At 38.1% G+C, this 17,616-nt stretch overlaps 1 protein-coding gene across 1 annotated transcript; it reads right to left on the bottom strand.

Moving 5' to 3' along the window:
- Nucleotides 1-4,505: 4,505 nt before the first annotated feature.
- Nucleotides 4,506-10,788, bottom strand: LOC135478314 (apolipoprotein D-like). The gene is made up of 5 exons (XM_064758593.1): nucleotides 10,493-10,788; nucleotides 7,898-8,028; nucleotides 7,321-7,412; nucleotides 6,935-7,042; nucleotides 4,506-5,416 (listed from the first exon to the last, which is right to left on the bottom strand). The coding sequence occupies exons 1-5, from the start codon at nucleotides 10,613-10,615 to the stop codon at nucleotides 5,280-5,282; spliced, it is 591 nt and encodes a 196-aa protein (XP_064614663.1). The 5' UTR covers nucleotides 10,616-10,788; the 3' UTR covers nucleotides 4,506-5,279.
- Nucleotides 10,789-17,616: the final 6,828 nt, after the last annotated feature.

Below are 17,616 nucleotides of genomic sequence, written 5' to 3'. Positions count from 1 at the left end.
TACTTATATTTGCATGCATCTGTCCGCCTTACATACTGTCGCACGGTGCTTAAAACAGTCAAGGCTGTAGGGTTAATGAGCAACCTACCGTACTCATACAGGGTGCAGGTCTTCTCACATTTTGCCTTAGTAGTCTTTCCAGAGTCTCTGTGAACGCCTGAAATGGTAGCGTGTATTAAGTTTGCATTCGTATTAAGCGTAACTCATAATTCTAAATGTTCTCCGACTTAATCTGTCTCCTAATGTTTCTTACTGAAAAAGTCAAACGTATGACCCTGTATATTCAAACTCGCATGCGGATTTATTGGTAATATTAGTTTTACTTTTATTTACGAAAAGTATACGAAACTCTACCCCGAATACACAAATATTCTTTTCGAAAACGAAACGTGTGTATCCCTTGTACACTTCTACAGAGATCTAGGGGGGGGGGGCCTCTGTGACCGAGGAGGTTAGCACGCCAGCGCGACGAAATGACCCAGGTGCCCCTCACCAATACGTTCTCTGTGAGTTCAAGTCCATTTCATGCTGACTTCCTCTCCGGTCGTAAGTGGGAAGACCTGGCAACAACCTGCGGATGGTCGTGGGCTCTGTTCGGTTTCCTCCCACCATAATGCTGGCCGTCTTCGTATAAGTGAAATATTCTTGAGTAGGGCGCAAAACAGCAATCAAATAAATAAATAAATAAATAAATAAATAAATAAATACACAGGTTTAAATTTGTGGTATTTGGGTACAATTTTTAGCAATAATTTTTATATATACATGTTTTTCTCTACGGTACCTTAGTAATGTTATGGAGGTCGGCGAACTCCAGCGTTGGCGTTATTCCTCGCATTCCCATCATCATCAATAAGTTACTTACGTTACAGATGCCAATAGTGCCACTGTAGTGGTCATTTGCAATGGTGTTGTTTAATATGCTTAAGGCAGCCAATGCCTCGTGCCCATTCAGAGAGGCTTGGTTTTGTTTGACAGAACTCTGTAAAGTGGAAGAGAGATACTGGAGTTTAAAGAGTGAAGTGATGAACTAAGCAACAGTTTTGGACTAAGTTGATTTTTGACGTCGCCAAAATGATTCTTGACTCAGCAACCAAAGATGATTTTTGCCTCCAGTTTAATACCAAAAACATTGCAGCAACATCTGGTGTGACGTCTTGCTATTTGTTGTAAGTTCCAAAGTCGTCTCTTTTAAATGAAAGAATAAATAATTACATTTTAACACCACTTTACAGCAATATCGAGGCGACTTTTCAGTGAGAAAATGGACTATCACCACCCATATAGGTGCTGTCAAGAGCAAGTAAGGTCTTGCCAAAAACTTGTTTCAACAGCTAGCCAGCACTGGTCGGCAGTTAGTACACTGTGGTGCATTGTCAAATTCGATGACTACTGTACGTTGTCAAATCTGACGACTGTTGCACATTGTCAGCTCTGGCGAGTACTGTACGTTATCAAATCTGATGACTGTTGCACATTGTCAGCTCTGGCGAGTACTGTACGTTATCAAATCTGTTGGCTACTGCAGATTGTCAGCTCTGACGAGTACTGTACATTATCAAATCTGTTGGCTACTGCACATTGTCAGCTCTGGCGAGTACTGTACATTATCAAATCTGTTGGCTACTGCACATTGTCAGCTCTGGCGAGTACTGTACATTATCAAATCTGTTGGCTACTGCACATTGTCAGCTCTGGCGAGTACTGTACATTATCAAATCTGTTGGCTACGGCACATTGTCAGCTCTCGCCAGGACTGTACGCTATCAAATATGTTGGCTACTGCATATAAACAAATGGACCTAAAGTTTCTTACCATAGCTTTGGATACAAACTGCTTACTGTCTCCCATTCTGATGTCAACTGCATTAAAAAAACAATGTGTAAAAAAATAATATCTGTGGATTCGTGAATATTACAGCAATTCGCATTTTTCGACTACATGGAGCAGCATTTTCTTTAATTTTACTTCAGTCTAAAGTTCAATAAAACCTAGATTACGGTACGTGCTGTAATTTCCTTCAGTTTGAAGATCAACATTGTTAAGTTACTGTAGCTGGGAGATTTTTGTCCAATTCAAGATCAGAAAATGGTGAATACGTTAAATATACTGCGTACTTACGGTTGTTGGAATATGCCGAGTGTAGTGTAGGGAACATCAGAAATACAAGTAAATACACAGGGCTTCTCTTCGTCCCACGGATGTTGCTCACTATATTACACATCACCGAGGTGGTATGCAAAGCGGAATACTTCCACATTGTAGTTTTATTATTCGCGATAATTCAAGACAAATTCTTGTAACACGATTCCTTGTCGCATAGCTCTCATCTTACGTGTTTCCCTGTCAGCTTTTCTCTTAGTTCTCCCGTACGGTATACATTATTGCCCATGAAGGTAATGCATCCTCAGCAGCTGGCTTTTAAGTCGACTCGGGGCTCTCTTCACCTGAAACTCAAGAAAGGTCGGCATCAAGCATTCGAACAGATCGGTGGGTGTGGGAAGTTCGTTGGACACTCGATTCCAAACACTATTATATCATCATTGAGCAAGGAAACTAAGGTTCCCTATACACCTATAATGCATCTGTGTGAAATGTTATATGGTGAGATTGGACGGAACCAAAACTGACGTCACTGAATCTTGAGTTATACGCTTTCCTCACACTGAAGTTTGCCTTTGCAAGCACTCCTATATATAATTAATGTATCGAACAGATACAGCAAATCAGATCCAAACCACAAAAGACAAAATCACACCTAAATAGCAAAACCACAAAGGTAGGCTCTACTCAGGCCCCTGTTGAAGTGGCAATATGTTTGCACTGGTCTGTAGTTCAACCAGTCTCCATCAAGATCTGTCTTGTCCAAAGGTTATAAATCTCACGTAAACAAAGAAACATAACAGAACCAAGCTGCAGTAAAAGCATATTTTATTTTAGTCGGTTAATTGCAAGTGTTGACCATACGAGTCGATGTGTGTGAGTTTTCAAAATTTATTGCCAGACAAGAGGCAGTAAACCGGCCTCTTGAGACAATTCAAATTCTTAAAACAACAGCTAATAAAGTTGTCGACACTTTAAACTAATTAATTACATGAAGACAGCTAATGTGATAATATCAGATAATTTAACACATGGAGAAAAAAGTATTTATTTATTTTTTTTTTTGTTTCATTGTTATCTAAACGCATACTTTGGAATTTTTTCACTTATACCATGGCCGAACGCGGGAGACCCGAAGATCAAACCCGTGTCGGGTTATACCAAAGACTTAAAAATGGTATCTTTAAAAATGGTTTGACGCTCAGCAATGAGAGGTTAGAGCAAGGAAACTGCTTGGCCCGGTGTGAGTATAATGTGACTGGGTGAGGTGTCATGTCTGGTGTCTTCGGCATGATGTTTCAGTGACGGCAGCCCTTTAGCGGCATGGCCTCGCCATGCCACAAGGAGAGACAGTCCATATACACACACCCAATGACTCCCCGTCGTCATATGACTGAAAAAAATTTGTTCAGCACAAGGTTAAACCCCAAGCATTCATTCATTCATTCCTATTTGATTTCTTCTGTCAGTGCTAATTAATACCAACTTGTCTGGAAATGTCTGAAAAATAAGCCGATCTATTCATCAAGCAATGTCCTTAAATCATGCAGTAAGATCACGATATCGTCCGACAATAACGGTTCTGGGAATGAAAGAAGACATGAGTTGTTAATGAATGTCTTTCTATGGGAACGATACAGAACGATACGATGAAAACGACACGATACAAACTGTCCGTATTTTGGAAAACGTATTGTCAGGAGAATGTATTTATGTATATTTGAATTCCCGAAGTGGGTTGAGAACTGATCAGGAATATGTCGCATGTGTAATCACGGTTTGGTTTAGAAATAGAGGAAACAGGGTACACCCCGGAGGAAACCACTGCAACTCGTCAGATACATATGAAAAACCTCCTGATACAAAGCCATTAATAAACCATCGGCTGTTCGATTCGAGGCCTGTTTCTTCCCACCATATTTTATTTATTTAACTGCTGATAATACGACAGCGGCCAGCATTATGGTGGGTGGAGACACATTAGTATCCTACCAACTTCAGCGCATATATGTGCTTGGGTAATATGGGTCTTGTAACATCTATTTGTGGAGTAAAACTGTAGAAACTGACATTTAGACCCCCAAGACATTCTATTTCTACAATGTTGTTTAGGTTTACTAAAGTCATCTGTATCGAGTTGTAGATAAAATTTCCACACTGTAAAGAACAAGGATATTGTAGAGAAGCTTAAGTACTTCAGTCCTCTCCGTCTCTCGCGAAATTAATCACAAAATGATATTGACTAAATTTATTTATTTACTTAATTGGTGTTCTACGCCGTACTCAAGAATATGTCACTTATACATGGAGTCCCTCGGCCTGCATTATGGTAGGGGGAACGAAATTGTCTAAATCATCCTTCATGTATCCTTACGTTGCCACAAACCAAGACACCATACGATTCAGAGATGACAGAAACATTTTTAATTCACTGAAGTTTCCCAACTTACAAATCGATTGACACTTATTACACATCTTTTTCATTTTGTTGATGACATTAATAAATTGGTGAAACACTATAAATTGCAATTATATAGCATTTCGCCGTTTCATGCCATAAAGTACGTTTCATGCCATAAAGTATTCTCCCTTTTAGCACTTCTGATTAGGCGTTCGATAAAATTCTTGAAACGATGGAAATCATTTAGAGGTTAGACAGTTGGTATAAAGACACAATAAAGAAAAAGAAGAACTCTTTAACAAAAACTTTCAAGACAAGAGTTAGATATGTAAATGGTCACACATACATCAGAAATTGGTTACACCATATTCTTATCATGTCACTTATATACACATTATCCAGCTGGGATACTTGCATGTTGGATTTCGTCAATAATGGAACAATACATAAGAAACAATATAAAATTTCTGTGTAATAAGACAATACTTACAGAAAAATACAATACAAAAGGCGAAAAAAACTATTAAAAAGTCAGAATATTTATCTTTTCCGGTTATGTAAAGTAAAAGTCCAAAAATATAACTGGCTCACTTTCAAAAAAATTTTTACAACTTGCACCACATATCAGATCGTCTTAGACCATTGATGCCATGCGAACGTCTTTCATAAGAAATGTCACCAAGAAATGCATTGATGAAGTTTCGTGAAAGTGCCCACTGAGGTATAAAAGACAAAAGTGTGGAGAAAAGCAATGAATCAGATATTTACGAAACTCTAATTAGGACAATTATCTTGTTCGACCTTCTTGAAATAGGACGGATCTATGTCATAACTTTTAAAGATATCGTATATCTTCGTCTTTCTGTCTTCATCAAGCACACCTCGTTTTCGAGTCAAAATCCAAGCAATGGCTGAAAAGAGAGAAAAAAACCAATGAATTGAAATCTTGCTCCAGAATCACAAAGCTGTCTTAAGGTGATTATCCACCGGTGAATTTTCTCGTGACAGTTTACTGTCTCAAAGTAAATAGCTTGTGCAAATGGTCTTAGTAGTGTCTGATAGCAAGCTGTGACTGTCAATTGTTTAAGGCTTTGAGAAAACAATTTAATTTCAGTGAAAACCCCTTCACTAAAGGAGAAAACCTTTTTCATTGTTTTTCGAGGTTAATAACTGTGTTTATCAAACTTAACTAATTATTTCCTGTGGCTCTGTGAATTCGCTTTTCACATTCTTTGCTCTTGAAGACAATAGTATAACCTTTAAATCAATGTAAATCAGTACAAAATGTTAAAAATTTCGAATGGCACAAACAGGCCACCTTAGTTTTGCAACTTCACGCCTACTCTGCTCGTCATTTTCCATCACACTTCTCAAGCCAACCTCGTCAAATAAATTCTGTGCTTGTGGTAGTAGAATGTATAATAACACAACAAAAATGGTGCATGGTACATTAACAGTTTTATTTATTTGGTTGGGATTTTTTTTACGCTGTACTCAAGAATATTTCACTAATAGGACGGCTGGCGGGCCAGCATTATGGTGGGAAGCAACCATGGCAGAGCCCGGGGAGGAACCCAAGGCCATTCGTAGGTTGATGACACACCTGAGGTCACTGAGTTTAATAGTTTCTTTCGTTTTGCATGTGTTATTTATTGGAAGATTGTCAGTGTGTTTTCTAATTTTCTGCACGAGGAAATATTCATCAGATCGACCGTGACAACTTGTTATCAGATCTGCACCAGCAAGACCATTTGCAAGGCTGTTTACTCTGAGACCGTAAACTGCTATGAGAAAACTCTACTATGGATAATCCTTTTTCAGTTTTAACCGTAACCCAGTTGTTACTTACCTTGGGCAGTTTTGTATAAATACTCAATAAAAATGTTAAGTGTTAAATAGTCATGACAAAGATGAAAGTTAGCATTTCGGATAAAATTGAAGTTATTACTGGTATAGACGAAATCAGACTTAATGTTACACCTGCGCAATTCAACCAATTGGGTCCCAGATTTGGACTTAGAGTGAAGACTGAAAAGGCATAAACTGGATGATAATAGCATTGGGCAAGTAGAGGTGGCCAAGGGGTATGATAAATTTTGATTGTGAATACATGTACATACTCCTTTGAAAAACGCATGAATTTTGCTTGAGTCAACAAAAAGTGGTACATCAAACTGGTAAATATGTCATAGTGATAAAAAAGAAAAAACAAGCAAAAAAAAAAAAAACCCACTATATATCCACACCCTAACAGCTGGGTTTGAAACTATAAGTAGATATTATCTTTTAAAACATTTACTGCTGCCTTCAATAACTCAGCATTCACCTTGATGAATATCTGATATATATTAACAGCTTTTGTGTCAAATTATAAACACATTCTCCATCATCTTCAACTTGTCGCCTTAATTAATTTTGTGCATTATTACCTCCGTGAAGATCAATGATTTTGAGGTCAATAGCTGAACAGGACCAGACCACAGCATAACTGTCGTAATCTGTTGACACCACCCAGTAGTTTCCCTTGGCAAATGGTCCTAACATGAAAAAACAGAGCATTTAAGATCATATTTCTGGTCGTGGAAATTTATGGTAGTGGCCAAAAAAACCAAAAAGGCATAAGTTCAGACCTCACCATCTACATAGAGCTCATGCATTATTTCTAGATTTATTATTTCAATTAACTTCTGGATGTATGACGCAACATTTTTTTTTAACAAACATTTATTACACAAAACTTCATTTTTGAGTCTTGAGACATACGTGAAAATGCCCTTTACCTATATCTTCACAGAACTGTAACACATCTACTCACCTGGAACCCCTGGGAAAGATACAACCAATTTGGCTGGAACACTTGGGTCTGGGGCATACGCATCCCCCTCAGCAGATGTCACCTTCTTCGTCCTATAGAATAAACAAAATTTATAAAATATTCCTACAGAATACTAGTAAACAGACCGATTCCTGGGAGAGGAGAGCAATGAATGCTAGACTCAGTTACACGTATATCAGATCTGCAAATTCTGCCTCCAAGCTTTCATTTAGACAGTACTTGTGGCACGAAAAGCAAATTTCAATATTTAAACTGCTAAATAATACTACATTTGTCTTCACAATGGTGAGACTAGATGGTTAATTTGCACAAAAAAACAGCTACAACTAATTATTACTTTATTATTCATGCAATACTTGAATGAAGTTCTGTATTCGCTCCAAAAAACACAAACTGGTAAAACACAATTCAACTGATTGCCTTTGTTACATTTTAGGAATCTTATTCATTTAGTACTAAGGAATTGTTTTCTTTCTTCCATGACAATGTTTAATTCTTAACACCAGAATTTCCAGTTGCTCATTTTCTAAAATAAAGCTTTAATGAACTGAATTACCATTCATTAAATCCAATATTCAACACTCTGATGTGGCCGTCTGGTTTTGCAGTGTAGTTGGCCTGACCACAAATACCTCCCAGTTCAAAGGCAGCGAAGAATCGTTCATATTCGTACCAGGTACCAACATACTGTAAAATTAGAGATATAAACTAAATTAAATACAAACACCAGGTTAAGTATGTTATTATGCTGCGAAAGCTATATATATCTATTCCCCAAATAATGCTGGCTGCTGTTGTACAACACACACATATATATATATATATACAGATCCTTAGCTAGGATTTGGTGAAGGCATGGGGGAAGAGCGTCCCAGCCAAATGGGCCGGGTGTCCGGGGGCTGCGTCCGCGGGGAAAACTTGCATTGCCGGAAATGCTTTTGTCGCGTCAATAGGGTAGTTTTATATCTAACATGAGGATAAATTAAATGGCCTAAAATACTGTATTTCAGTAAGCTTTGTAATCCCCATAGTCAAACGGGATCCTTAATCGCAAGGTTTGCTGCTATACCCGATTGGATAGATATGACATCTGACCATAATTGCTCCCAAGGGCCGCAGAAAGTTTAGTGGTTAATTTATCGGATTTGGTGGCCAGGTGGACAACGCTGCTTGTAGTACTGTGCAAAAGGGGCTGCTGTAAGACAAGTGGGGAATTTGTCAGTGACTTTTCAATGATCAGTGGTTTACCCCGGTTTCTTCTGGGGGTTACCTCCACCCACCTGACAATACTGACCCACCGTCATCTGAGTGAAATACTCATGACTATGGTGTAAAACAACAATCAGTCAAATATCTTACAGGCTAATAAAATGTTAATTGAAACTGATTTTTGAAGCCCCCCCCCCCCCCCCCAATTTCAGTAATTGCTGTGACAACAAAATCTTTCATATATTATCATTTCAGCCCTTCAAGATTTATTTTAACTAATTTCTGTGTTCAACTTTCTTTAGTTGAAAGGAAACAGGATCAATTACTTTTTACAGTAAATCGGGTTAGCCATCCCTCTAAAGCAGCAAAAATTCCCCTAACAGAAAGCAAACAGTTTATCAGGGGACATGTACTGTGGCTGTACTGAAAATAATTTCCTACATCAAAATCGTGTAAAGTTTAACGGTAATCTGGAAACACCTGTTTTCGGAGCCAATTAAAAGGCTAAAATATTGCCTTTGGGGGTTTATCTGAAATTTTAAATCAGGAAATCATCCTGCCTTCAAAACACTGTTCTAAGATGGACTGACACTTCCCAGACAGCCGAGTTGAACTTGGCATGTTACTGTGTCAACTCAATGCATCGCCATTCTAGACGCTACACGCGTAATTTACGATTTATTAAGCAATGGCTTGGGAAGGTCACAAAATTTCAGCGTTTGCGCAGCCAGCCAATTTCCGAAACTTCAGAAACCATGCCTCAGGCACTCAAGATGTCTTAATTAACGTGTTTCCGATTTGGAAGTAACTCTCGGGGAATTGGAGGCGAAATGTAACTACACATATGTACGAGACCATATGCCGATGGAATTATAGTGCATAGCGTTGTTTATTCAACAGAAAATTAAAAATACAAAAAAAAAAAAAAATACAGATAAAAAAAAAATACTTAACAAAGGACATTTTAGGCATAGTGCTAGGTAATGGGGTTTCGCAGAGGGATGGCGGACGTTCTGAGAGGCATGGCAGATCGTCACTCTACAAAACGCTAGCTAGGGGTTTGAATATATAATTTATAAAGGATATGAACTGAAGTAACTTAAAAAATGTATTTAAATACATTAATCCCGCAAGCAATATTTCTGTTGTGGATGTATTGGATAATTATATTTAGATTATCATATTTTGTATCACTTCATTGCAATATGATTATTTTATTCAGATCTTTGCAATATGATTTACTTATTTGGTGTTTTTACCGTCCTCAAGAATATTTCACTTATACAACGGCGGCCAGCATTATAGTGAGAGAAAACCGGGCAGAGCCCAGCGGAAACCCACGACCATCCACAGGTTGCTGGCAGACCTTCCCACTTACGGCCGGAGAGGAAGCCAGCATGAGGTGGACTTGAAATCACAGCAACCGAATTGGCGAGAGGCTCCTGGGTCATTACGCTGCGCTAGCGGGCTAACCAACTGAGCCCCCTCTTTGCAACATGGAATACAGGCTTTTTATTACATTGACAGTTCACCGACAGTTCAAACCTGGGGCAGAATAACATGTTCGAACATTAATCAAATGGTGTTCCACTTTTTGAACCCACCAGTATAGCCTAAGCCTACAAAGCAATGCATAACAGCATATTTATTCTTGGCTATCTGTTGTTACACTCTGGGCTGTAATTTTTTCGTCCAGTTGCATAAAATTTAGGACCAACGGCAGGTGAGGTAATAAATACTATGTTCTGTAACGGTTACCATTCTATGTGGTTATACAATTAATAATACGTAAGCTACTAACTATACCGGTACTGAAAAGAACTGCTTTCCAATTTTACTAAATTTTAAGTTTTAAAACCCTTCATCTTGCTTATGACAGGCTTATTCAGATACCATGCACATAGCATCAGTCATTAATCTCTTTTTTCTTTTTTGTTTTTACCTTTTCCTTCTTGAAGTTCGGCTGTACCTGGATGTCAGGACATTCACCCCTACCTGGGACCTGGGCCGCGGACATTCCCAGCATTACAAAGAACAACAACCCAAGTAGGCCAGTTTTCATCATGATTACAGCTCGCTGCTTGTATGTCACAGAATGCTAACTGTTTTGTCCGAGTTATGGCTGCTGGACGGCACCAATGCGCGGATAGAAACAAATGTGACTGTCTTCCCCGCCGAAATACCAGTTGTGAGTTGTGTAACTGTTATCTGGATGGTCACATGTCAATGCGCCGTCAGTGAAACGTGAGAGCAACACTAAAGGGACGTAACTCTCAGTGGACTTCTGTGTGCCTGGAAGCCTTTAAAAGATACATGAAAATGAACTAAACAAAGATTATGTTTCTATGTCAAATGAAGAAAATTTTGCCTCGGAATTTCTGTCTAAAAATTTCATTTTGGGAGTATGTTTGTACCTGTTAATAGTTACGTAATCGTTGATCTTAATGCTCGGAACTCGTTGAACACCTCCGAAGTGCACCAAGCCCGCTGAACCGTGTCGCTATGGTGTGGGCAAGGTGACATATGCACACATACTGCATGGATTCTTCGAGCCAACTTAGGGCCCCCTCTGGTCCCCTACACCCGCTTCCATTCGGTCTGTTCCCCACACCCCCGACCCCATTCGGCCAGACCCGTTCGGTTTGTCCACAAAACAGTTCTTCTGAAACACGGATCATTGTTGACATCTCTGCAAGCAACTTAATTTCCAGACTCACCTCTGGTGCCTTACGAAAACTGTACTTTGAAGCCATTTTTACCCCTCAACGTGAAAGATGAAAAATCTGTTTGTACTATATTATATGTTATTACAAGCAATAATCTGCATATTAAGAAATAAAACCAAAGCGTTTCATGTATCCTTTAATTTCACCATTGGATTCGTTGATAACGTAAGACCAGCTTGTACGAAGTGTAAGTTTGCTTTTAATGACGGAAATGATACCCTGTGCGATTCTTACTTATCTTAATAAAAAACTGCACGTAAAGTAGACCCTGTAAACTCGCCGTACCATACACACATGCCTATATACAGGTCTACAGTTGACAAGATATCGGTAGGTCTACGGTAGGAATTAACCGGCATTATTACAGCATGAAGTACTTTGTTACTCACGACCACTGACACGCAAAGTGGGCCTTTGAAGCAACTGTATCACATTATAATTGGTTCAACTTTGTTTAATTAATTGGCCGAACTGAAGGATTTCCTCTTATATTCCCCGCGTAGTTCAGTGCTCGTGACACAGGCCTGTATATACACGTACATGTGTACGTGTATATTATAAGTATAGAAAATGATGGTCGTGGTTTACCCCCGGGCTCTGTCCGGTTTCCTCCCACCATAATGCTGACCGCCGTCGTTTAAGTGAAATATTCTTGAGTTCGGCATAAAACATCAATCAAATAAATAAATAAATAAATAAATATAGAAAATGAATTGCATGTAGTTTTATATATGATACGCCATTTAGTGTTGCAACCGAAAGCCACCATAAAACAGCTTCCTACAGTTTGGATTTATCCTTAATTTCCTTGGCCCATTCTGACTGTGATTGGACTGAACTTGATATTTAGTCTGATTAGTAGGATGTCACGCTGCTAAAATGGGCACCGGTAACAGATAAATCTTTCTTACTTTATCTGCTATTAATAGTTTCTTATGTTGCTTTCTTCACAAACTAACAAAATTTTAAAGTGCAAAGTTACTCATATACGCTGTTAACTTAGTCAAACTACGTTATATATGAACTATAATAACTTCCGAGGATTTGCCAAGAGCTGTCGTTCCATCTTTTTCTCTGTAGGTCGGGTTGACATGTACATATATATGTAACCTACATGATTCCCTGTCTACTAATGCAGCTGAAAAGGTTGTAAATCCATTTGATAGCTACACTCCAAAAATAATGTTTTAATTTTAACAGAAAATCTGTTGTCTGAGTGATGATAGAATGTATTCTGTTATTATAACACACTACTCTGTCATATTCAACATTATAACCTGTTAGTCTAATAGAATATGTTGAAGTAATAGAAAATGTGCGTTATGTTTAACAGAATAATCTGCTGCAATGACAGAATACATTCTAGCTTCACTAGACAACATACTTTCTGTTAAAATTAACAGATTATTTTCTGAGTGTAGTGTTCGTTAGTTCTGGTTTATTTTATCATTCTTGGTCTATGCCAGGCATGATCAGATATGCTTTAAACATAGAAGCCGTTTAATTAAGGCTATCATCGTACCATTTTCTCATCGCACGTATAGTATCGCAATCTGCACTGGTACGAGATGATAACAGGATGGCACAAAGCGAAAATACTATGCCCGTGCATCGTTTCGAACTATCGTGTCATTGTGCCATGCCATGGCTTCGTACCATCGTGTCATCTGGCTATCGTGCCATCGTGCCATGTCATTACTTCGTACCATCGTGTCATCTGGCTGTCGTGTCATTGTGCCATGCCATTGCTTCGTACCATCATGTCATCTGGATATCGTGCCATCGTGCCATGTCATTGCTTCGTACCATCGTGTCATTGCTTCGATGGTACCATCCCTTAGTACCTTTTGTACCATCGGGCGATGCTACGATGGTAGAATGATGCGTTGATGATCTCAAGTGGCTACCATAAGCAGGGGGTTTTCAACGCAATGTTGTATACGTGTACATATACATCATTAACACGTAATGTTATACGTGTACCTATACATGATTAACACGGAATGTTATACGTGTACCTAAACACAATTAAGTCCGGCTCTGGTGAGTAAACTGTCTACGGGAATTATATTACCCCATTATGACTTGGGGTAAATACCATAAACCAAACACATAAGCCGAACTACAGATTAATTACTGAGGAATGACAAGTATATTAATGCGCAAGCAAATTGTCACAAGGTCTTCATCTAGATAGACGCAGGTATCAGGATGAGTTGGAGGAGGGGAAGTGCACAAAAAGAGGTGCACGCTGGTTGACAAAGCGAACAGCATCCATATGTCATCCAGAGTCGCGGAATTGTTTTCCACAACATATGGAGCCATGCAGCGTCCCATCAGCAGAGTAGAAATTTGACAACACTGTCTACCACGCAATATTGCATGCACTAAAGGTCGTATTCCGCAGTTTAAGCCTACGCCTTGGTACAAGCAGGTATAATATATGCAGTGTATAAATGTATGTATACATAAATCTGACGGATTCGGTGGCATGGTACTTCAGAGGCGGCATGAACTCGCTTTGCCAAAAGAAGACACAGTAAATGTACACACATCTGATGACTCCTTATCGTCATGAATCAAGCATACATACACCAGTACACATATGTACCAGCAAATCTAGCGTATTTACACCACAGAAAAGGATATTCCATTGCTATGAATTCCACCGTCTTATTTCATGAATAACATTATATGACAGTTTTGCTTAAACCCATCTTCATGCATACCAGGTATATGGTATAGCCGTGATTTTATACATTGTTAAGGATTATGCATTCGAGTATCCGGGACTGTACAGTCATGATTTAGCTTAAATAGGTCAACGGATGTCCCCTTGTGTGTACCGTAAATAAACACAGATATAAACGCAATATAACTTAATATCTACCTAATGTTACAAACGCAGCCCTGGGTAGCACGCACATCCATAGGGAGTTGTACATAGCCCCGATCATATAAATACACAGACATGCTGACAGTCCTATTGTGGTTCAAATCTGTTGTAATAAATTGTCAGGGCTGTTGTGGTAGGTTGTCAAATCTGTTGTGGTAGGTTGTCAAATCTGTTGTGGTAATTTTCAAATCTGTTGTGGTGATTGTTAAATTTGTTGTGGAAATTGTCAAATCTGTTGTTGGAAATTCTCAAATTTGTTGTGGAAATTGTCAAATCTGTTGTTGGAAATTGTCAAATCTGTTGTGGTAATTGTTAAATCTGCTGTGGTAATTGTCAAATCTGCGGTGGTAATTGTCAAATCTGCGGTGGAAATTGTCAAATCTGTTGTTATAATTGTCAAATTTGTTGTGGAAATTGTCAAATTTGGTGTGGTAATTGTCAAATCTTTTGTGGTAATTGTCAAATCTGCTGTGGTAATTGTCAAATCTGCTGTGATAATTGTCAAATCTTCTGTGGTAATTTGTCAGATCTGTGGTGGAAATCGTCATATCTATTGTGGTAAATTGTCAAATTTATTAATTTATTGTGGTAATTGTCATATCTGTTTATTTATTTAATTGGTGTTTTACACCTTACTCAAGAATATTTCACTTATACGATGGCCGCCAGTATTATGATTTGACAAACCGTACCCGATCCGTTGATTTCAAGCCTTAAGCTATATAAATGTCATTATGGATGTGTTATGTGCCTGTGTCATGATTACTGACACTAAACCATCCACAAATCCGACTGCCCTTCTAGAAGAAACATCGCTGAATATACAAAAAATAAAATAAAATAAATTTACCATTTGTGGTGGTTACAGTGGATAAACCTATAAGAACTTTGTATACACCTTTCGAAGAGTGAGTGAGTGAGTGAGTGAGTGCTTGGGGTTTAACGTCGTGCTCAACAATTTTTCAGTCATATGACGACGAAGGAATCCTTAGGGTGTATGTAATGTACCTTCTTGTAGCAAGACAGATTTCCACCGCTCTTTTATCTAGTGCTGCTTCACTGAGACGACTTACCGAAGGCAAGTAAGCCGATGTCACTCTCCTGTTCGTCGTCGTATATATATATATATATATATATATATATATATATATATATATATATATATATATATATATATATATATATATATATATATATATATATATATATATATATATATATATATATATATATATATATATATAACGCTTTACAAAAAGAACAACAGCACATACGCATGCGTTGTGTTTCAAAGCAACATTTGACGTTTGAACAGAGCCTTCGGAAAAGCAGGGAAAGTATATGACGTATTACGGAACTGCCATGTGCATCTATATTTGAATTCGTCATTAAAGAGACACATCGCCGACTGCAAAAAATATTGTGCTGCTATTTTAAACTTCATCATAAAGACTTTCGCATGTCTAGTGACATGTGATGTCTAACACTGAGTGGACAATCGAATGTTCAGTTTTATCCTGGCCTTTCTTTCGACCATCCTTCCACTCTAGTCACTATATTTAGAAACATGGCCGACGATTGACTTCTTTGACTGGGTTTCAGCAAAATTCAAATTGTGTTGTAATTATGCAACTTCTGTTCTGTCGTACAGATGGTTTGGGAATTTCGAATACTTTATAATACGTGGTCGACAGAAAGGAGACTGTGTTTGGGTTAGTAGACTTTATGATTCGTATTCAAATGTTAGATTGTTTACATGCACGATTCATGATGAGCATATTGCTTTATGGGAATCTTTTTGTTGCCTCATTTGCACACGCTCAAAAAATTAACGTGTAAATTTTACCAGAAAGTCTGTTTTCTGAGTGATGCTAGAATGTATTCTGTTATTATAATATAATATAATATTCTGTCATATTCAACATGATATCTTGCTAGTCTAGTAGGATCTCATGTTGAAGTAATAGAATATGTGTGTTACATTTAACAGAGCAGTCTGCTGCAATAGCAGAACACATTCTAGCATCACTCAGACAACAGACTTTCTGTTAATCTTAGCAGATTAATTCTTTGAGTGTATTATCTCTTGGGCGGACAGTTTAAGGATTTCCTCCTGTAACACTAACGTAAACCTTGGACGTTTAGTTAAAAGTTCAGTGCAACTCATTTTGTATTTAGCTGAAGCAACTCAAAAAATCTGAATATCTTTCAGCAGTTTGTCCCTTTAAAGAAAAGGGAGAAGCAGGTGGTCAGTTTACTCGCGAGTCAGTTTATTACTGCGCCATTTTTACTCAGGTCAAAAAAGAATGCAAGTAGTGAAAAAAAATGAGTTTGTTGGTTTTTTTTGCACTTTGTTGGCTATAACCTGCCAATGAGTCTGTCATGTTTTAAATTTTAAATTTAAAACTTCATTAAAGAACAGGAACACAATTATAAAGTAATCATCAGCATTTTTGCTGACAATGTTGGCATTATAAGGTGAAGTTTGTAGAAAACAACGATAATGTATATGTGACCGATGACTGTTCGGTTTCCCACCGTAATGCTGGCTGCCGTCGTATAAGTGAAATATTCTTGAATACGGCGTAAAACAAGAATCAGATAAAAAAAATACTATGGACTGGATAACACCAGTATTTGTCTGTCAGTGTGTCGGACTGGCAAGTCAATCAGTCAGTCAGCTTGTATCAAAACACATAATCTGTTAAATTTAACAGAAAGTCTGTTGTTTGGGTGATGCTAGAAAGTATTCTGCTATTGCAACATATTATTTTGTTAAATATAGAATACATACTCTATTAATTCAACAAAATAAATTGCATTATATTAATAGGATGTTATGTTGTGAAAGCAGAATAGATTCTAACATACCTCAGACATCGGACACTTTGTTAAGATTAACAGATTATATTTATAGGTGTTGTTGGACTGATACACGATGATCCAGTCAGTCAGTCTGTCACTTTGTCGCACTGTTACACACTGATCGTGTCAGTTATTGTGTCACTTTGTCGGAATGACACACGATTCTCGCGTGAATCAGTATGTCACTTTCTCAGAATGATACGCAGTGATCGTGTCAGTCAGTGTGTCACTTTGTCGGACTGATAGACGATGACCGATACAATCAGTGCGTGACGTTGTCGGACTAATATAGGGCGATCGAGTCAGTCAATCTGTCACTTTGTCGGACTGATACGCGATGATCGAGTCGATCAGTGTGTCACTTTGTCGGATTGATACACGATGATTGAGTCAGTAAGTCGAAAAGTCTGTCATTTTTCGGACTGATACACGTTAATCAGCGAGTCAATGTGTCAGTCAGAAAGTTTGTCGGACTGATTGGACTGATCGGACTGAAATACATATCTATCATGTATATAGCCCGTATAACAGGTGAAAGTCCTCAACAGCTGATGTAGGCTACACATGCACTAGATAACA

This window comes from Liolophura sinensis, chromosome 1 (genome assembly GCF_032854445.1).
Source record: "Liolophura sinensis isolate JHLJ2023 chromosome 1, CUHK_Ljap_v2, whole genome shotgun sequence".
Classification (NCBI taxonomy): domain Eukaryota; kingdom Metazoa; phylum Mollusca; class Polyplacophora; order Chitonida; family Chitonidae; genus Liolophura; species Liolophura sinensis.
Note: the sequence above shows the minus strand (reverse complement) of the source record. Positions and strands in the feature narration are given on the sequence as shown.

Excerpts from the sequence above, each read along its gene's own strand:
- LOC135478314 (XM_064758593.1), bottom strand. The coding sequence starts at position 10,615 with ATGATGAAAACTGGCCTACTTGGGTTGTTGTTCTTTGTAATGCTGGGA. Across the intron at positions 7,413-7,897 it reads AATATTGGATTTAATGAATG|GACGAAGAAGGTGACATCTG; the intron begins GTAATTCAGTTC and ends TTTATTCTATAG. Across the intron at positions 7,043-7,320 it reads ATCTTTCCCAGGGGTTCCAG|GACCATTTGCCAAGGGAAAC; the intron begins GTGAGTAGATGT and ends TTTTCATGTTAG.